The 22282-nt window shown below is 38.4% G+C and overlaps 1 protein-coding gene across 1 annotated transcript in view; it reads right to left on the bottom strand.

Annotated features, from left to right (window-relative positions):
* The window catches only part of LOC129004757 (LIM/homeobox protein Lhx9-like), a 33946-nt gene that overhangs the window by 5717 nt on the left and 5947 nt on the right, over window positions 1-22282 (bottom strand). Inside the window, exons 2-4 of the mRNA XM_054433378.1 lie at window positions 20806-21224; window positions 4914-5046; window positions 4125-4365 (exon numbers count right to left, since the gene is read on the bottom strand). Of these exons, the coding sequence (XP_054289353.1) occupies window positions 4125-4365; window positions 4914-5046; window positions 20806-21017 (586 nt within the window). The 5' untranslated portion in view covers window positions 21018-21224. The remainder of the gene's footprint in view (window positions 1-4124; window positions 4366-4913; window positions 5047-20805; window positions 21225-22282) is intronic.

Below are 22282 nucleotides of genomic sequence, written 5' to 3'. Positions count from 1 at the left end.
GTTTTTCAGGCAGCTCTTCCTTTCCTTTATTTTCTTAAAAGGACAAATAAAAGCGGTCGTACGGGAACCGGCCTCTATAAACGTCCGGGACCGGTCGCCGCGTAACATGTCCCCGGTTTTATGGTATTGGTAACGGTTCGATGCTACACTACCGAAATCGATTCTCGGAGACCGCGATAGCGCGTTCTCGGTGGCCGCTGGCTTCTATTGGCTACCATCGTGCTATCTGCGCGATCGCCGCGGCTTCTGCTAAATATGGCCGAGAGGAGTGCTATTTTACATTTTATCGAAGGCGTGCTGAGGAGGTTTTAACACTCACGAGGAGAGGTTCCAAGGAATGTTATGTGCTTTTAGTTTTATTTGGCTTGTGAACTCTGAACCATTCGAAAGAGTGTCGCACAGTAAACTATATTCGTTCGGTAGCCTTGAAACTACAAAAAAGCATTAATAGCAGTTTTAAATACAAATAGTTCATGTTTGAACACAATTTTTGGACTTGAAAATGCATTAATCCTAAAAATATTTGTTTCAATAAGAGTTCAAGATTAATTACGGTATTGGGCGAGGTTGAAGAGCGAGCAAAGGTCAAAAAGACACCAGACGCGGAATAGGAGTGTTTTGCTTGTACTGTAGTTTATAAGCAACAATTAAAATAGCTTCAATATTGTTTTGAAATGTGGACAGTCATATTTTATCTCCTTATCCAGCTATTTGGCTTGTTTTGGTCAATCATATGGTACATACCTATACCTCAAAAGTTCAACAAAGTGTCAAACTCACGACATGTTTCGCCTAGTCAGGCATCGTCAGGTGATCTCCTATCAAGAATGCTTCATCTATGTGTTCCATTATGTGTTTACGTGCGAACATTTTTTATGTTTTTTCGTATTTTTTTGTTCTTTGGGTAGGCTATTTACTTATTTGAATGTTAATTAAAGACTCTTAATAGATGAAACATTCTTATGATAGTAGATCACCTAACGATGCATGCATAGGCGAAACATGTCGTGAGTTTGACTTCCACACTTTGTTGTTTGACGTAAAGGTATGTACAGTACCTTAAAATTGTCCTAATAGTTTTAATAGTTTTAGTCGTTTAAAAGCTATGCAACAAAAAAATCCGTGCAACAAAAAATAATAAGTTAAAATAAAAAAATGAAGTTCAAAACAATTATATTTTTTTACTTAACTTTATACATTGATTAAAGGATTTTTGTTGTGGTAAATATTCAATGTAACGAAACTGATTATGGACACACAAACAATACGAAAATATGCCAGAAGTGGCATTGGGCCCAGATAATGACTCAAACTTTTGAATAGTTTATATTTCTATTTTAGAATTTAATAACAACAAAGATATCGAAATTATCCGTTACTATTGCAGGGTAACTTAAAAGTAATCGCAGACTCGCATGACCACGTTTTAGGTTCAAACAAAGCGGGATATTATTTTGGCATTTTTCTAAACGCTTTTTAAGTTCTAACAAGGCCCTGTAATGCCCCTGATAAGCCCTGTGGTTATCGGCCACTTAGTTCACGCCTTTGTACATGTCTCGGGTAATTATGTCGATACGGTGGCGAGCCGATACACAATTTACCAATTCTACTAGATGTTATGACCGGTAATTGAAGCCTAATTGAGGTTGCCACCTAATCTATGTAAAACTCTGGCTCAACCTTTGTCTAAACTTAAAAATACGATTAGGTTTTATTTCCCCCTAAACCATGTTAATTTAAACAAAGCTCCTGTCATAGTGCTATTCCTGTCGTAGTTTTTGCTAATACGATATTGTTATTGCATAACATAGTATTGTTTACATAATCTTTTTGGATCCGTTTAGCTAGAATAAACTACGCTATTTTATAGCACAGGTTACAGTGCTTAGTAGTTTGGGGGTTTTAATATCCAGAATATCCCCCCATAATCTACCCCCCTTCCAAAGTGTTAATTAATGAAACCAGAAAGTATCATTACTCCAGACAACTAATCGTCCAAAAGTCTATATTAAAGAACCTAAACAACACTTTGTTGTTTCAAACAACTTACTAAAACTTTAACAACGAAATTGCACTTTTACATCCATAGTCAAAGTTTATACAGTACAGTTTACAGTAGTGTATGTAACAAAACCTACACAAGTAAAGGCCAATATTGCTCCAGTGCTCACAAAGGAGTTACGATTTTTACCATTCACTACTGGTTTGTTTTCCATTTTATCAGTCGACACCGAGACAGCCAATGGCAGCGGTTTTTTACTCTGTGCTGTTCAACGTCCGGCTATTGTTGAACCATTGACAGAAAGGTTCCGCCTCAGTGAAGAGACCTGCGAAGAATATTAACGTGGCTTGGAGGGAATCTCGGCAATGGCTCCATAGAGTAATGGAGTGTACACGGTGATTTAACACGGAGTAAGTGCAAACAGACATAGAGAGTGATAGCAGTTCAACGTTTCTTCTAAAATTAGGCTTTATATTTTAATTATTGTTTCACAAAGATAATAAAGCACGGTTTTTAACACTTCTACACCTGAAATGTCAAGATCAATAGATTTAAAAGACGCTACAACGGTGATCGATTTCGTTCAGTCACAATAGGATACAAATTTGTTATGTTTGTGTTGATACAATGAAAAAGTGCTGGATGACTTATTATTGTAATGTCACCACCATCTATTTAGCTAATCAAACTATATATTCAAATAAATACTAAAATTGAGCGTTCTGCGTCCTAAAAACCAGGGGTAGCGGATTTTTATCCCCCTGGAATTTTACTCCCTGGGCAAACGTGACGTCACAAACCAGGGGGTAAAATTCCGGGGGGTAAAAATCCGGGAGTAAAAATCCGGGGATAAAATTTCGGGGGGTAAAATTCCGGTTTTTATTGCTAGTCTAATTAATCACGCTCTGTCTATTTTCATTAGACTTCCAAATCCGCGGGGGTCAAATTCCGTCCGCGAACAAACTTTTGAGCGCTTAGTTTACTACGTCAGCTTTGCCCAGGGGGTAAAATTCCAGGGGGATAAAATCCCGGCGACCCAAAAGCCACACCGAAGGTGCGCTTTCTGTTTTTTTTTTTTTTTTTTTTTTTTTTTTTTTATATAATTCACATTACACAGTGACAAGACCATTGTTTGAAACTTGTCCTGACAAAAAATCTTAAAAATGTCATTGTCGTTAAACACATAACATACAGTTTATTGTGAATCAATAAATTTTATTCAGCCCAACTTCTACTTCATTAAATAACTACGTCCACCTCTTAAATACCACGAAACATGACACGAAGTTCGAAAGCACTCAAATTAAATATAAACCGCATCTGTACTTTTCACACAATTATTTTGAACCGATTGAAAACAAAATCCTCTCAAACTGGGACGTTTTCAACTTGGAAAAATAAGGAATGTACAACGTGACAGCGTGGAAAAGCGGCATCTGGTGCTCGGTGAATAATTGAGGACGGCCGATGTCAGAGTCTGAGACTGACAACTGACAACTGACAACAACAACAGTGGAGTGTTGCTCAAACAACAAACAACAGTCGAGCTGTAATTGGCAACAACTCTCCAACTGTAGCAGATTATTTATGTATGTGAAACCGGCTGAAGGCTTGAACTAGGGTGAGATAGGGGTGGGGTGTTATTTGTTTCGTAATTCTAAACTCATTGTACTGTGGGTCGAAACACAGGTTCCTCTTGCCTATTCAGTATACATTAAATCAAATGTATGTATATGTTTTATGTTTTATTATTGGGTTCCATTTCACTTAGCAAGGGTCTGCGATGTATGCGTGTATAGATTTGGATTTTTGGCATATCGTACAAAATGTTACTATTAGGACTTGTTATAAATAGTTACTGATTTTGCCATATTCAATGCCAATTTTATAGACACTCGCAATGATCATAGATAACTATGGCTATATGAAACATAATACATTCTCATGATTAATTGTCGAATCTAGGTATTCAAGGGATTGGGGAAATGCTGGCCGAAGTTTCAAATGGATCCTGCAACGCATCCGAAACATCGGTCAGTATTTTCACTAGTTCAATATGATTGTCCACTTTGACAGTAGTCTATTTTCCATACATGTACACTAATCTCTGTTGCAGAATTACCTAGAGCTCCGGGTGGAATCCTCATGTTGACCGGCAGATCTGAGACACTGTCTTGGCCGGGGGACGGCGACGACATTAGCTTCCTCTTCCTGGGACGTCCCTTCTGCACGGCGGCGACGGCTGTCCAGTGGGCCGGGGAGAGAGCCTCCAGTTCAGCGGCGCCGCAGAAGTCTCGGTGGCGAAGGAGTTCGTAGTGAGGTCTGCAGTAGACCAGGCCGTCACGCATACCGAAGTAATCACCCTGGAAGAAAGATAAACGGTGAGGGAGAAAATATAAACGCAAAAAGAAGATAGTCGAGTGGTGTTGAAATAAAGGGAGTTTCTTCTTTACTGACATGATAGTACAAAATATGTTGAAAATTCGTTAAAAAAATTAGGTTAAGTGAAACCAAAGACCAGGTTGTTAGAAACACTACTATCATAAAACAGTTTGACATTGTCGAAAAAGTAAATAAGAAGTTGAGTCCACTGGTGTTGGCGTTAACAAAAGTTAGCAGTGAACTCTGGCTGATTGCAATACACTCGTATACTGTCGGATATTTGGCGGGAGATATTCACATCATTGACTTGGTAAACATACTGGCCAACGTGTCAGATTTCAGATGGAATCTGAAAGATTATAAGTATTTTCACCTGTTCAGCCATGCGGTCATCTCCCAAAGACCAAAATCCAAAAGTAAATTTAGCCTTAGAACTATCTTTTTGTAGTTTAAGAAACCTTAATTCTTCAACTAAGGATAATATATGACTGTAACGGCATATGTTTCATAAATAAATGTATTGGAATACCTTGGTGAGCAATATGCCACACGACGCACAAGAGAAGCAGTGTAGATGGAATACAGCGTCTCTGGCACGCATCACCAGCTCTGAGGCAGAGATGCCTGCTTGGCACCGGGCACACCGCTTCACTGCGAACAGTCTGCGGAACATCAAACTGGATAAATAAATAGAATAACCAATTATAATGTCTTTAATTTGTAAGAAAATTTAAAAAAAAATTTTTATATGTTTAGGGGTTTGATGGAAATCTTTATTCCCAAAGAGTTTGAGGACGGAAAAAAAGGTTATATTTGGCAGTTATTATGTCTATCATCGTGAGCTTGCGTTCATCCGTGATTCAACGACAGCTATTAAAAGTTTACTAATTTGGAATTTCGAGTGATTATCGTGTTTGCAATTAATTTCGTTTGAAATTGAATGAAGCCATTTTATGTCCTTGATCTAGGATACAACATTGTTACTGTTGTATGGGGATAAGATTAGTTACAGCAATTAAGTAGGTATCTGTGATAGTTCAAAATTAAGTGTTGTCTATGTAAAAAAATTTGTCTGACCAATATGGAAGCAAAATATACCGAACCGACTGGGCTGAAATATTACTCACAGGTAGATCATTCGTGGCCAAAACATAGACCTTGGACACTTCATCTAGTCTCAAAATGAACCTTGGATATTATTTACAAAAGGACAAATATTTAGTAACTTCTCCTCCTTGAGTGAAGACCTGGTTATATTCTAACAATCTTACTAATATTATAAATCTGAAAGTTTGTGAGTTTGTGTGTATGTTTGTGTGTGTGTTTGTGTGTGTGTTTGTGTGTGTGTTGCTCAATCACGCATAAACTACTGGACGGATTGGGCTACAAATTGGCATGATGATAGCTCACATTCCCGATTAACATTAAAGCATATTCTTATCTCAAAAATCCTTTCGGGCTCCGCCCCAGTGGTTCTGTAGTTCCCAATGTTAATCTCATGGGTATTCATATTTAAAGGGAATTAAAGAATTCAGTCAGCTGTTCCAACTAAAAAAGGCTTTACATCATGCAACATAATCAGACATTCCAAATAGTTCATAAGGTTAACTTCAGAATGCAGCACTTAAAGGTAACGTTTATGTGATTTAAATATCCTAAAGAAATACAGCTGCCATTTTAGTTATTTGTTTATATTTTGTTTTTTTGTTTTTATTTTGGTTTACGCATCTAAATATCGACACGTCATTATGGATTCGATGTTAACTGCTGTTTTGAATTCAAGAAATACATCTTAAAATGCCGAAGAAACGTAAGTCAAATTTATCCCAAAGTTCGCGAAAAGCCAAGCGACAAGCAGCTCACAGATTAGCAGAAGCGCCAGAAGAACGTCAGCGTCGACTTGAGGAGAATGCTCAGCGGCTGGCAGGTCACAGAGCAGCAGAAACACAAGAGGAACGTCAGCTTCGTTTATATGAGAATGCTCAGCGGCTGGCAGCTCACAGAGCAGTAGAAACACAAGAGGAACGTCAGCTTCGACTATCAGATCAAGCCCACCGGCAGGCCAGCTTGAGAGTAGCTGAAACACCAGAAGAACTTCAGCTTCGACTAGAGGAGAATGCTGAGCGACTGGCAGCTCACAGATCAGCAGAAACACCAGAGGAACGTCAGCTTCGATTAAATGAGAATGCTCAGCGACTGGCAGCTCACAGAGCAGTAGAAACACAAGAGGAACGTCAGCTTCGACTATCAGATCAAGCCCACCGGCAGGCCAGCTTGAGAGTAGCTGAAACACCAGAAGAACTTCAGCTTCGACTAGAGGAGAATGCTGAGCGACTGGCAGCTCACAGATCAGCAGAAACACCAGAGGAACGTCAGCTTCGATTAAATGAGAATGCTCAGCGACTGGCAGCTCACAGAGCAGTAGAAACACAAGAGGAACGTCAGCTTAGATTATCAGATCAAGCCCACCGGCAGGCCAGCTTGAGAGTAGCTGAAACACCAGAAGAACTTCAGCTTCGACTAGAGGAGAATGCTGAGCGACTGGCAGCTCACAGATCAGCAGAAACACCAGAGGAACGTCAGCTTCGATTAAATGAGAATGCTCAGCGACTGGCAGCTCACAGAGCAGTAGAAACACAAGAGGAACGTCAGCTTAGATTATCAGATCAAGCCCACCGGCAGGCCAGCTTGAGAGTAGCTGAAACGACGGAGCAGAATGAACGACGTAGACAACAACACGCTGTTCATATGGCATCCCAGCGAGCTACAGAAACTGCTGAGGAAGCTGAATTTCGCAGAAACGTTATTGCGGCAAGGGCTGCCCAACGGCGGCAAACGTTCCACAGGAATACGTGGGGCGTCTTTGAAAATGCTGCCTTAGAGTACGACCCAACTCTAGATTACAGTAGTCATGTTTTGATAAAAGTTGGGCGAATGGATACTGAATGTCGATACTGCAGAGCTTTAAAGTGGAAGGAGGAGCCTGTAGGGATGTGTTGTGCTGGTGGTAAGGTTGCTATTCATCGGCCACAAGAGCCAGTACAACCTATGAAAGAGCTATTCCTCGGTGAGACTAATGAGTCAAAGCGATTTTTGAAAAATATTAGGCGGTACAACACCTGCTTTCACATGACATCGTTTGGGGCAGATACAATAGTGAACATGCCTGGGTTTTCACCAACCTTTACAATTAAAGGGCAAGTCTACCACAAAATTGGGTCCCTACTTCCTGCACCAAATATGCAGCCAAACTTTTTGCAGATATATTTTTATGGAGATGAGGAAGCAGAAACTGATAGAAGATTTGAAATCGTACCAGGGGTTGAAAAACCAACGCTAAGAAAAGTACAGACAGTCCTTCATGAGCATAATAATTTAATCAAAGAGTTTAAAACTGCGATAGAGGTTATGCCGGATGAAAGCTGCAAATTAATAATCCACCCTGATCGCGTCCCTCATGGGCAGCATGAGAGACGATACAACTTACCCACCATAAACGAAGTGGCAGCCATTGTAGTGGGCAATGATCATTCTACAAGTAGAGACATTGTGTTGCACGCCCGCGATGACAAGCTATCCCGTGTCGCGGACACGCATAGGTTCTATGATGCCCTTCAGTATCCGATAATTTTCTGGAATGGCCAAGAAGGATACCACTTTGATATACCCCAAATTAACCCACTCACTAGACAGCCTTTGCCAAATAAAAAAGTGTCATGCATGGATTTTTATGCATTTCAAATCATGGTGTGTGCAAATGAATTCAATTTACTTCTGCGCTGCAATAAACTTTTACATCAATTTCTGGTAGATATGTATGTAAAAATAGAAAGCGAACGTTTGAGGTTTATCTCATTGAACCAGAAAAAGTTACGGGCTGAAAATTACATACACCTGCAGGATGCTGTAAGAAACGACAACAATGTGAATCCTAATGATTTAGGACAGATGGTGATTCTTCCGTCAACTTTTGTTAACAGCCCTCGATATCTTCACGAGTACACGCAAGATGCATTTGCTTATGTCCGTAACTATGGACGCCCGGACTTATTCATCACGTTTACGTGTAACCCCTCTTGGAATGAGATAACTGATGAACTCATGCCTGGTCAGAAAGCTACAGATCGCCACGACCTCATTGCCAGAGTTTTTGAATTGAAAGTGAAAAAACTTATATCTCTGCTCACGAAAGGTAAAGTATTTGGAGATTGCCAGTGCTTTATGTACTCAATAGAGTGGCAGAAGCGTGGCTTACCACACGTACATGTTTTACTGTGGCTTAAAGAAAAATTGCGTCTAAATCAAATGGATGACATAATTAGTGCTGAAATCCCAGATCCTGAAACCGACAAAAAACTGTATGACGCAGTTCTAAAACATATGATCCACGGACCATGTGGCAATTATAATACATCAGCTCCCTGTATGAAGGACAGTAAGTGCACAAAGACGTACCCTCGGGCGCTACTAGATGCCACTCAAACAAATGCGAATGGTTACCCTCTGTATAGACGTGCAGCGCCAGAGGATGGAGGACGCACAGCTACTATTCGAATACGTGGTGGAGAAGAAGTTGTAATAGATAACAGCTGGATTGTGCCATATAATCCCCTACTCCTTAAAATGTTTACTGCCCATGTGAATGTGGAGTATTGTGGCTCTGTACAGGCCATAAAATACATTTGCAAATATATTAACAAAGGGAATGATCAGGCAATATTTAATGTTAGGCAATCCGATAATGTGAACATTGATTCTAGGGATGAAGTGCAGAGTTTCAGAGCTGGACGTTACGTGAGCAGTAACGAAGCAGCGTGGCGTATATTGGGATTTCCAATGCACGAGAGATACCCCACTGTAACCCATCTCGCGGTGCACTTGCCCAATGGCGAGCGTGTCTTCTTCAATGATCAAAATCTCCACGACAGAATCGCTACTCCTCCTATGACGACTTTAACTGCATTCTTCCAACTTTGTCAAAATGATGAATTTTCAAAAACTTTGCTCTATGTTGAAGTACCACGTTATTATATCTGGAATGCATCGGCGAAAGAGTGGAAGCGCCGCAAACAAGGAAAGCCTGTTGAGAACTGGCCGGGAGTAAAAGCTGCAGACGCACTAGGTCGTATATATACCGTACATGTCAGCAACTTTGAGTGCTACTGCTTGCGCATGCTGCTTAATCAAGTACGGGGCCCATCAAGCTTCCACGATCTTAAAACAGTGGGTGGACAAGAACATGCTACATTTAGAAAAGCCTGTGAGGCACGTGGGCTTTTAGAAAGTGACGACCATTGGGACGCTACCATGGATGAAGCCGTGCTGTGCCGATCACCAGCTAAAGTCAGAGAGTTGTTTGCAGTTATAGTAAGTACTTGCGGTCTCTCAAATCCACTTCAACTGTGGGACAAGTACAAGGTTGCATTATCAGAAGATATAGCTCATAGACTCCAAGGTACGCACATAGAATTGATAGTTAATGAGGCTTTAAAGTTAATAGAGAACAAAATAACTAATTTATCTGGGATGAAAATGACAGACTTCGGTTTGCCCACTCCAGAACAAAGGGGAGAATTGTCAAGCGATGTTGTAAGAGAACTGAATTACGATGCCGTTGCCTTAGATATCTTTGTCCATGATATGGAGCCACGTTTGCTTCCCGAACAAAGGCACGTTTACGATGTAATTATACAGCATGTAAATAGTAGTAATGGGGGACTCTTCTTTCTGGACGCACCAGGGGGTACTGGTAAAACATTTGTGTTAAACCTACTGCTCGCCCGACTTCGCAAGGACCGGAACATAGCCCTGGCTGTGGCTTCCTCGGGAATCGCTGCAACGTTGTTGAACGGTGGACGGACAGCACATTCTACTTTTAAATTGCCATTAAATCTAGCAAGCCAAGAGACCCCTACATGCAACATAAGTAAAAATAGCAACCGCGGTGCTCTCCTGCAACAGTGCAAGTTAATTGTGTGGGACGAGTGCACTATGTCACACAAGCACGCCTTAGAGGCTTTGAACTTCAGCCTGCAAGATATACGCAGCAACCAATCTCTAATGGGAGGTGTTGTAGTTCTGCTCGCTGGTGACTTCAGACAGACACTGCCCGTTATTGAGAGGGGGACACCGGTGGATGAGATGAATGCATGTCTAAAGGCGTCTCAACTGTGGTCCAAGGTAATAAAGCTCCAGCTTACATGTAACATGCGTGTCCAGCTTTTCAACGATTTGGAGTCAGGTGCCTATGCGTCTAAGCTTCTGAAAATAGGAGAGGGTCTCCTAAAAACAGACACAGATGGAAAAATCGAATTTACCAATGATTTTTGTCATCCAGTGACAACAGAGGATGAACTTATTGCTCACGTTTATCCAAACATACAAAGGAATATAAGCAACGAAGAATGGTTATGCGAGAGGGCAGTTCTATCTCCAACAAATGAGTCTGTCAACAACATCAACAAACATATATTGGCAATGTTAGCAGGGGAGTCAAAAATATACACGTCAATAGACACTGTGATGAGCAGTGACGACAGTCCCACTTACCCTGTAGAATTTCTAAACTCATTGGAACTAACAGGCGTGCCTTCCCATAAACTCGAGCTAAAAGTTGGCGTACCAGTTCTGCTGATGCGCAACCTTGATGCACCAAGATTGTGCAATGGCACTAGGCTTCGAGTCACAGAGCTAGGAAGAAACATAGTACATGCCACTATTCTGACTGGAACAGCTAAAGGAGAAAGCGTTTTGATTCCAAGAATCCCGATTATTCCTAATAATCTGCCATTCCAGTTTAGGAGGCTACAGTTCCCGATAAAGGTGGCATTTACGATGACAGTCAATAAGTCACAGGGACAAACGCTGAGAGTTGCAGGAATTCATTTGGGAACACCTTGCTTCTCACACGGTCAGCTATATGTCGGTTGTTCAAGAGTGTCAAGTCCCCAAAACCTGCATATACTGGCTGAGAATAACAAATCTTACAATGTTGTCTATAGAAATGTATTATTGTAATGAATTTACATCAATACAACATAGATTTTTCCAGTTTAAAAAGGTGTTGTTGTATTGTTATTGTTTTATCTGGAATTTGTTGATGAATTATTCTGCAAATTAAAAATAGTTTTGTTAAATAAAGAGTTCAATTTGTTAATATTTATTCGGGTGATTACTTTTCTATTTAAGGATCTAACAATAAGACAAAAAGGTTACGTCGAGCGAAGCCGGCGGGTAACAGCTAGTAATACATATAGCTGTGTATTAATGCTTAGACCCAGTACAGTATTTAGTAGACAATCTACTGCTTGTTGAGTAAAAAATAGTCACTTAGGTGAAAGTAACTAAAATATCTTTGTTTTAGAGATAACAACACGAAATCTTTTACCTCTAGCTTACATCACTCAGATTACTCCAACACTACAGGAAATTCAATTCACCTCATAGGTAGATCATTATAAAACCATCGAAGCCATGCCCCCTTCATCCTATTAGCGAACTAGTTTGATAACAGCACGTGTCCTCCCCACTGATAACTGAGGTGATTGTGCTGACCGCGACGCGTGGCGTGGATGAGCATGGGACCGAGAGGTGGATGCCCAGCGACGCAGGAGGAGGGTGGAGGATCATCCCCTGTACCTGCAGCCTACACACTACAGATCACTGAGTAGATCACCATTCACCATTCACTGACGATGGTGATGGGTAAAGGCTCACTGAACCGCTTCAAAGCCATCAACGAGCACGTTTGACACTGGAGTAGTCAGGTATAATGGGGAGGGGGTGGTAATTATGAAGATGAATTCGCTGTGAGAAATATGTATTTTCATTGTGGGTCACTAAAAACGTAACATGCAATTGAATCTTTTATATTTAAATATATTTTTCTGAGATTAAGTTGTACTCTTCAGTGCCTTTAAAGAAGTACAGTAGTATTAAGGTCGTTAATATAATCATAGATGAAAGGAGTAGACACTATTTTTACTACTATCTACTCCTTTTATCTATGATATAATGTGAGAATATACAGGGTGATTTTTAAATGAGTTCCCCCCCCCTACTTTTTTCTACATTTCTTAAGATATCAGCTCCGGACCACGTCTGAACATTGTAGAGTAGTAAGTACTTCATTTTGACTGGATATAAATTTTTGGCCTCCATCTTGGATCCGCCATATTGGATACAAAGTTTTTTTTTTCAAATGTAAAGGTAGAGTTGTGACCCATTATTCCAAACTAGAACTTTACGCTGATTACAATGCCGCAAATAGTTTTTAAAAATCTTGATCCGTTCTAAAGTTATGAGGACTTTTTATAACTTCATTTTTTACCCATTTTAACATTGTGCATTTACAAACTAAGACCATAATCTCAAAATAGTGCTAGATAAAGATAAATATACACCACCATTCATTGTCGACCTATTTTCACTTGGCTATGACGGATGTATTTTTTTCGGCCGCCATCTTGGATCCGCCATTTTGAAATGTGACAAATTAATTTAAATATGAAGGTGGTGTTGTGACCCATCATTTTAAACTACTTTTTTATGCTGAACTCAATGCCGCAATCCGTTTTTGGTTGGATCCAAGATGGCGGCCGAAAAAAATACATCCGTCATAGCCAAGTGAAATTAGGTCGACAATGAATGGTGGTGTATACTTATCTTTATCTAGCACTATTTTGAGATTATGGTCTTAGTTTGTAAATGCACAATGTTAAAATGGGTAAAAAATAAAGTTATAAAAAGTCCTCATAACTTTAGAACGGATCAAGATTTTTAAAAACTATTTGCGGCATTGTAATCAGCGTGAAATTCTAGATTGGAATAATGGGTCACAACTCTACCTTTACATTTGAAAAAAAAAAAAACTTTGTGTCCAATATGGCGGATCCAAGATGGAGGCCAAAAACTTATATCCAGTCAAAATGAAGTACTTACTACTCTACAATGATCTGACGTGGTCCGGAGTTGATATCTCAAGAAATGTAGAAAAAAGTAGGGGGGGGGAACTCATTTAAAACTCACCCTGTATATTAGTATCCTTGTTATTACTGTATGTATTTAGACAACAGTTTTCAATAAAGGCTCTACAGCTTAAAAAAACGTTACATTATAGTGGCCACTTGTAAAATAAAATAATAACCAAGTTAGATAAATCCACCGACAGAGATTTAATACAAACAACAATGCTATATATTCAACTTGATGTATATAAACACATCATGGACACATGATATATGGATGAATTATGGATATATGGACACATGAACGTTTTTAAAAATATGTATTTTATGAACCGTTGGAGTTTTTATTTGCTGAAAATGAATTTTATTTGTGGTACGCCAAATTTGTATTCATACCAAATCAACACAAATGAACACTATACTAAACCGGTTAACCATACCTTTAAGACCGGCAGCGCTAACTGTTAACGGATCCGGTATGGCGTATGGTAGTTGCAATCAAATTGTTTATTAATTATTTCATGTATTGTTTTGACGTGTTTGTATGAACTTCACAAACATTTAAAAAAATATTAATTTAAAATCTACTAATGCTGTCGATGAACCGAAATGGGCTAGAAACATGTGCAGTATTGTGTACAGTCATCATTGGCATTACATGAGTAGATACCATCTTGACTTTTGGGTAGAAGGGAAGTAACTCCAAATATTTTTTTTTATTTGAGTATTTTTTGTTTAAATAGAAGATGTTTGAAGTTGTCTTTTAAAAAGTATACTACTGTCGACACTAAATTATAGTTGATGCGATGGTTATAAAGTTTACGTATTCAAAATTAAAAGTGACCATTGTGTAAATTGAATTATTGCCATGAAGAAGAATAAGTTGGTTACCCATATAAAATCACTAATTCAAAACACTCATCCTTCAATCATATTTTCCAACCTGGGGTGTCATAATGTAATCAAAATAAAAAAACTTTAATTACTGCATTCCAAGATGTGAAGGCTGCTTGAAAATTAAACATAGCAGCGACTGTGTAACAAGTTAGGCGGTAGATAGGTGGCATATGATGGCGGGGTCGGTGGCAGTGGAAGGTAAACAACTCGGCCACAGGTAAACACTAAACACGCCGATTGTTTACCTTCACACACGCGGCATTTACCTGCCCCCCCCTCCCCCCCCCCGGTGTTTGGTTTGGTGGCTTCACTCGTATGTTTACCCACAAACCGCTCATTATCCAGTTGCACATTTGGGGATTTGGGATTTTGGATTTACTCTACCTTTGTAGGCTTCATGTAGCCAGCGTTAGTGAGGAATAACAATATCGACATGATATTGACGAGCATATTGTGATTGTGGAGTAGGCATAGTTATAAGTGGCTATATTTTAAATTGTTCTTGCATAGTTTGATATTAATTCTTCCTTTATATGTATACTTTAATAGTTCACTTTAAAATGGTGACCATACTAATTTCAAAAATAGAATTGTTATTATAAATGTGAGGAGTTTTTTTATCATAAATTGATAACACCAATGCACTAATGCAGGGGTGGATTATAACAGGATATAGAGCACATCTGTTTATATTGTTATTTTTTTCATTTGGAAATATTTTTAAAGGTTCATAAAGATTTTTATAGAAGTCGAGGTTAGGTGATTTAAAAAAATCTTTAAATGATGAATAAAGATTACTATGAAAAAGATCTGTTAACGTTTTTTTTGCAGTGACTATTTAATAGTATTCCTAAAAAAACACAATTAAAAGTGTTATCTAAATAAAAATAGTACCTGCCAAAATGTTACTCTGCATAAACCTCAACGAACAATATTATTTGAAGTTTGCTATTATAATGCCTTTAAAATTTGTTTGTCTATTCGGACTACATATTTAAACCAACTTAATAATAACTGCAATTGTTTTTTAGTATATTATCAATTGTCCTATAATATCTAGTTAGCCAAACCATGATGGTTTTTATTAATTAATTGATGTAAAAGTTGTGAATTAAAATGGCTAGAATACTCATGGAGTTAAGTAAATGTCATACATATTTACTTGCAACTTGCATATAGGGCTACTTATATAATACAAATTACAAACATAGTTAACAAAGTAATTCTTTTATAACTATTTTATAAAATGAATATTTACAGTAATATTATGTTGACTGTATTTTCCTCAACAAATACTAGTCTCCGGCTTTTTCATTATTTGTATTAGAGTTTTAGAAAATGTGAACCAATAGACATTTTAGTTAAAAAATTTCACTAAAATCATAATAGGAGACAAGGTATAGATTCAATGGAACCCGAAGACTCACGATATTATAGGTTATAAAGGTCACCTTCGTTAAGGAATCTTGTATTATTAAGGTACTTGGTGTTATTAATCTACTTTTTATTGTAAAGGTTCAAATATTGTCACGTTGGTTGTCGGTTGGATCCCAAGGTTCAATTCAAGACCAGGATGCCAATTATTAATTATGCTATCAATTAAGGATGCTATATAACAAAAAATATCAACAGTAAACTATGACTTGGACCGTCCCTTTGCAAAAATTTTAAAACTACAATGACACAAACATATAAAATCAAAGGAATATAATTTCATTATACATCTTATAACCTTATCTATTTAAGTTCTTGATTGTTTAGAAGGTCCAAACATGTAATCAAGTATTCAAAAGGTGTTAAAAAAATGTATGTCACGTAAAAATTCTAATGAGTAGTGTAAAAATGATCTACGAATCATACAACAGTTTTTATCATACTGTAAACAATTAGAGAATGAATCTAAAAATAATTGCTTTGCATGGGAATGTTTGAGCAGAACAAATAATTAAAATTTGGAACAAGATTACGTTCTGGAACTCCCTGCTCCCCTTTGGTAGAGAACTTATTACCTCCAAAGCATCCTGTCCCATATATAAAATCAAATTTTGTATTACAAAATGTAGTTCTTACCAACAACAACAACAAGAGTGATGATTGCAAATATTAACAACGATTTTAAGGTGACTTAGAGGGAGTTAACTTTTAAAATATTTTTATTTTACTTTTAGTTGTTACAACCACTTTTGATCAAAGAAAAATCCAAAATAATCAACACTACTTACCACACACAGAGTACGGAGATCCGATTCCCAGAACAAAACAAACCCCAACTACACAATTACACCATGGACTTTATATTCGACGAAGACACAACTACTAAAGATACCCGATCGAAAAGGATTACGATAGTAATTTAGGCGCGTATTTTACGCGCGATACAACTGACAACGAACAGCTGACTGGTCTCCGAACCATCAGACCACCTGCGAGTTTTTATGAAAAGGAAGCTTAAGTGGTGAAAAAATCTGTACGTCCAGGCGGAAAATGCGGGACAGGAGCGCTTGCAACACTACACCAATTATTCGAGTCCGGTAATTTTGCCCACTACATGCAAACTCTATATTCATTAGCAGACTAATTATCGAACATACGGGCTCTGGGCAACCTCTAGCGTCTTTGCCAATTATTGGGAATTCGGAATCGATTAATCGATGGAATTAATTTGTTTGTGAATTGTTTTTTGTGTTCGGTTGTAGCAGGAATTGATGAATTCTCCCCTTACTATTGAGGAGCGATTTATGGACGTAATTGTCGAAAATATATCCTCTACAGTGGATATTTCTTCCTAATAATTAGTTTGCGTTGTTTTTACGCAATTGACAACCAAGAAATTGTTCTTGGAACGGTTTAGACCCGTAAATAATAATTCTGTATAATAATTATTATATGGAAAATTTATAAATATATAAACTTAAGCGTCATTAATAATTGTGTTGGTTGAAAACTGTCAAACACATTCACACGGAAAACGCAGCCGAATAAACAATTGTAAACATATTTTTGCCATATCCAAAGACAGAGCCAACTAATATATTTATAATTGAAATAAAAAACTACCATTTTGGAGAGTAAACTAACCAAAAAAGAAATAAAAATATTCTTTAGTTACATTTACAAAAACTACTTAGGCCTACGAATACATTATTTAAGATGTTTAAATTCTTTTGTATTGTTGGGGTAGTTGAAAGATTTTAGCGCTCACCTTCAAAATAAACGGTATTGGCATTCTGACAAAATCAATAAAGCTGTAATAACTTTTGAACCGTAATTGTTACAGCAATGGGGTTTGTAATATTTTTTAGAATTATAAGGACATATTAATTTTGATCATAACCAGCCTTTCTCCAAAAATCAAATTTTTTGTTATTTTATGTTTTTTTTTTTTTTTTTAGAAAATAACATATGTTGCTATAACTTTTGAACCGTATTTTTTACGGAAATGGGATTTGAACCATTTTGTTCAAAATTTTAAGGAATATAACATACTAAGTTTTTTATAAATTCGTTCTGTCCATATTCAAGAAAATCAGATTTTTCCGTTATTTTATGAAGTTTTATGGGAAATTTCCATTAAAAATCAAAATTTTGAAAAAGTGAAAAAAACATTCGAAATTGTAAGGACCATGAAATACTAAGTTAAAAAAACCGGTTTTATTCTAAAATCCTATTTTTCGTTATTTTATAGGGGTTTTATGGGAAAATAGCATAATTTACTATAACTTTTGAACCGTAATTTTTACAGACATGGGAACCGTAGCGTTTTGTTTGGAATTTAAAGGGCTACAACATACAAAATTTTTATAAAAATCGTTCGGGCCATTTTTGAGAAAATCCTATTTTTCATTTATTTTTTGGGTTTTTATGGGAAAATCAACATTAAAAAACTAAATTTCAAATAATGAAAAAATTTGGAGATGATGCCATGGATTAGAACACACCAAATTTAATCGAAATCGGACCACAGGTGTAGTCCCTGGCTCTGTAGACATCCAGACACACACAGACATCACTTCGAAAACGACTTTTTTTTAAATCCAGTTGGACCCAAAACGAATACATCCACTCAAAACTCAAACTCGAAAATTTTGACGAAAATAATACTTTCTCCATACACAGTATTATGGTATAGGAGGAGAAAGTAAAAGAAGGTGGCAGTTTCGATCCCAAGCGTACCGGATAAAATTCCATGTTTGTTATTGTCAAAACCAGGGTTTAGACTGTCACAGAAAATGCACATTGTATGAAAACATAATAATGTATAACATAAATATGATTACTACTGGCAGCGTTATTGAGGGACTCTGGTTCTGATCATGACTGGTTATTTTGGAAACAATGTGAATGTATTGATCACGTGACGTTGCTGGTGTTATTCAGTGTCAGTTGTATTCGAATCCCAGTTACAGAGTCAATGCGGTTGCCATGGTTTCGGGCTCTGTCCCCGCTGTAGCCAATGTGCCAAAGCCAAAGCAGCGCCATCCCCCAATGTTCAAGGAGTGTGTTTCAATTCAAATAGAAGAAATCTTGTGATAAGTAATGTTACTTTCTTTTCGTGCATATATCAAATTAAAATGGTTCACTTTCCGGTTTGTTATTATTTTTTACTATTAACTCAGCACATAATATTAAATCTGAGAATATTAAAAATTGTAACATTTATACTTAAGTGGAAAAAGTTTATCTTGTGATCATGACATGAAACTTGACATTGACATGAAACGTACGTGGAAAGTTTTAGAGGAAAATTGTATCCAGTATAGCTCCAGGTTTTTTTTTTTTATATTGTAGCTCCAGTATACTTAAAGAAAACTATGAACTAGACTTTTTATTCCCATTGAGTCTTTTTTTTAGAATAAACATGAAAGACAGAGCGTGTCTACTGTCAATAGTATTATTATTGGTTTCTGTCGTATACTTCAATGTTTTAACCAATCGAAATCAAAATGTGGACATACTTTGATAGTAGCACCGCACCCTTGACATAACGTATCTTGTAAATGGTATCAGGAACTTAAAAATATAACTATACAAATAGCTCACTTGGTAAGTGGATAATTCAATACTTATTCAATTTCAATAAAAATTGAGCCACATGTTGTCCATATAGATCTTGGTATCTAAAGGTAGATGGTTGAACATACATTTATAAGGTTTGTTTATCTGTTTACGATTCCACGCATTTTATATCGATAGCATTTATGAATTATGTCGTTAAACCTCTTTTATAAAAATTAAACACTATACAAGAATATAATTTTCAAGTATATAATAAAGTATATGACTATGGATACAATTAGTGAAGTATACTTAGGAAATCTTATTGTCATGGTAAAAATATAGACATTTTTAGAATAAAAGAATATAGAGTGGATTGAACCATCAACAGGGTCTACTGAGCTCAGCACAAAAAAATAGTGTATCACTAATTAAATATTCTTTATTGTCAACTGCTAGTTTGTGGTTTCTGTAGTATACCAATTTACATACATGTAACCCAGCATCGTATGTATTACACAAATTACTATGCTAAACTAAGCGAGAAAAAATTGTATCTTTGTATAAAAAAAATACTACGAGTAGTGAATAGGAGGGATCAATGAATCCATAAAATTTCACATAAACACATAATTCCACAAACAAACAACAGTTATCCGTAGTCCAGAAGTTCCCTACATCGAAGTATATGTTATATACTTCGATGTTCCCCTATTACTGTTTTCCTACATTTGTTATGCGTTGTTAATATCTAGCCGTTGATATTTTGAAAATTCAAACAAACAAAAATTATAGTGCTGCACCTCGTAACAACCACTACTGTCAAAAGCATTAATTAATTACTGTTATTTGTGTGGTTGTAGTTCAACCTTGTAACTTTTTAATGGCACTGAACATCATTAAATCCTACTTATTTGTGTCATATGTCAAGATTATTGGATTCATATGATTATTTTAAGGTCATATGGGAAACTCCAGAGCCACTAGGGGTGGAGGCCGAAAGGATTTTTCAGATAAGAATAGGCCTATATGTTAATCGGAAATACGAGCTATCATCATGCCAAATTTCAGCCCAATCTGTCCAGTAGTTAATGCGTGATTGAACCCCAAACAAATAAACACACAAACTTTCACATTTATAATATTAGTTCGATTATAGTATCATCCAATGCCTATTGATACTTCAGAGAATCTAAATATTCTCCTTGAAGTTGTCAGAAAACTGAAGAAGTGTAGCGTGAGGGTTAGCTGAATCAGCTGTTTACTAGCGTCATACATAACGTAATATTTGCCATCATATTTGCCAGAATTGAAAGGAAAGGATGACATGGTGACATATAATCAATTCTTCTCTAAACAGCTGTTCCTATAGGGGTCGTGACTTTCTGACAAATGTCCTTAATTTGTAAGTACGCCAATATTAGCAAGTTACTTTAAATTGCAAACAGTTTAGAAGATGAATGTACTAATAACACGGTACGCAGTTTGTTTAATGTTTCCTGTCCATCCAAAGTCTCTACACAAATTGTTACATTTCCACTATTCAAATTCAAGACCACAAACCTGTAATAATCGTCCTTGCAGTATATGTTGCCGTGGCGGGCGAAGCAAGTAAGTTCAGAGTCAAGAGGTATCTTGCACTCACAACACTGCAGACACCCGAGATGCCACTGACGGTCGACAGCCAGAAGGTAGAAACGGTCTTGGATCCTGGTGTGACAGCCGGCACAGAGCGCGAGACCCGGGGACAGAGGCTCAGCGTGCTCCTTCAGCATTCCTTCATCCCCGCCCCAGCACCACCTCAGCACCAGCTCAGCACATCACTGTCGTCTGTAACAGAACATGTCACATGACTATAGATCCTGGTGTGACAGCCGGCACAGAGCGCGAGACCCGGGGACAGAGGCTCAGCGTGCTCCTTCAGCATTCCTTCATCCCCGCCCCAGCACCACCTCAGCACCAGCTCAGCACATCACTGTCGTCTGTAACAGAACATGACACATGACTAGAGATCTTGGTGTGACAGCCGGCACAGAGCACGATACCCGGGGACAGAGGCTCAGCGTGCTCCTTCAGCATTCCTTCATCCCCGCCCCAGCATCACCTCAGCACCAGCTCAGCACATTACTGTCGTCTGCAACAGAACATATCACATAGCTACAGATCCTGGTGTGACAGCCGGCACAGAGCACGATACCCGGGAACAGAGGCTCAGCGTGCTCCTTCAGCATTCCTTCATCCCCGCCCCAGCATCACCTCAGCACCAGCTCAGCACATTACTGTCGTCTGCAACAGAACATATCACATAGCTACAGATCCTGGTGTGACAGCCGGCACAGAGCACGATACCCGGGGACAGAGGCTCAGCGTGCTCCTTCAGCATTCCTTCATCCCCGCCCCAGCATCACCTCAGCACCAGCTCAGCACATTACTGTCGTCTGCAACAGAACATATCACATAGCTACAGATCCTGGTGTGACAGCCGGCACAGAGCACGATACCCGGGAACAGAGGCTCAGCGTGCTCCTTCAGCATTCCTTCATCCCCGCCCCAGCATCACCTCAGCACCAGCTCAGCACATTACTGTCGTCTGCAACAGAACATATCACATAAATATAGATCCTGGTGTGACAGCCGGCACAGAGCACGATACCCGGGGACAGAGGCTCAGCGTGCTCCTTCAGCATTCCTTCATCCCCGCCCCAGCATCACCTCAGCACCAGCTCAGCACATTACTGTCGTCTGCAACAGAACATATCACATAGCTACAGATCCTGGTGTGACAGCCGGCACAGAGCACGATACCCGGGAACAGAGGCTCAGCGTGCTCCTTCAGCATTCCTTCATCCCCGCCCCAGCATCACCTCAGCACCAGCTCAGCACATTACTGTCGTCTGCAACAGAACATATCACATAAATATAGATCCTGGTGTGACAGCCGGCACAGAGCACGATACCCGGGGACAGAGGCTCAGCGTGCTCCTTCAGCATTCCTTCATCCCCACCCCAGCATCACCTCAGCACCAGCTCAGCACATTAC

This window comes from Macrosteles quadrilineatus, unplaced genomic scaffold (genome assembly GCF_028750875.1).
Source record: "Macrosteles quadrilineatus isolate MER2022 unplaced genomic scaffold, UCM_ALF_1.0 Scaffold_11__1_contigs__length_5352618, whole genome shotgun sequence".
Taxonomy (NCBI): domain Eukaryota; kingdom Metazoa; phylum Arthropoda; class Insecta; order Hemiptera; family Cicadellidae; genus Macrosteles; species Macrosteles quadrilineatus.
The sequence above is the reverse complement of the archived record's forward strand: the minus strand, read 5'-3'. Positions and strand labels throughout refer to the sequence as shown.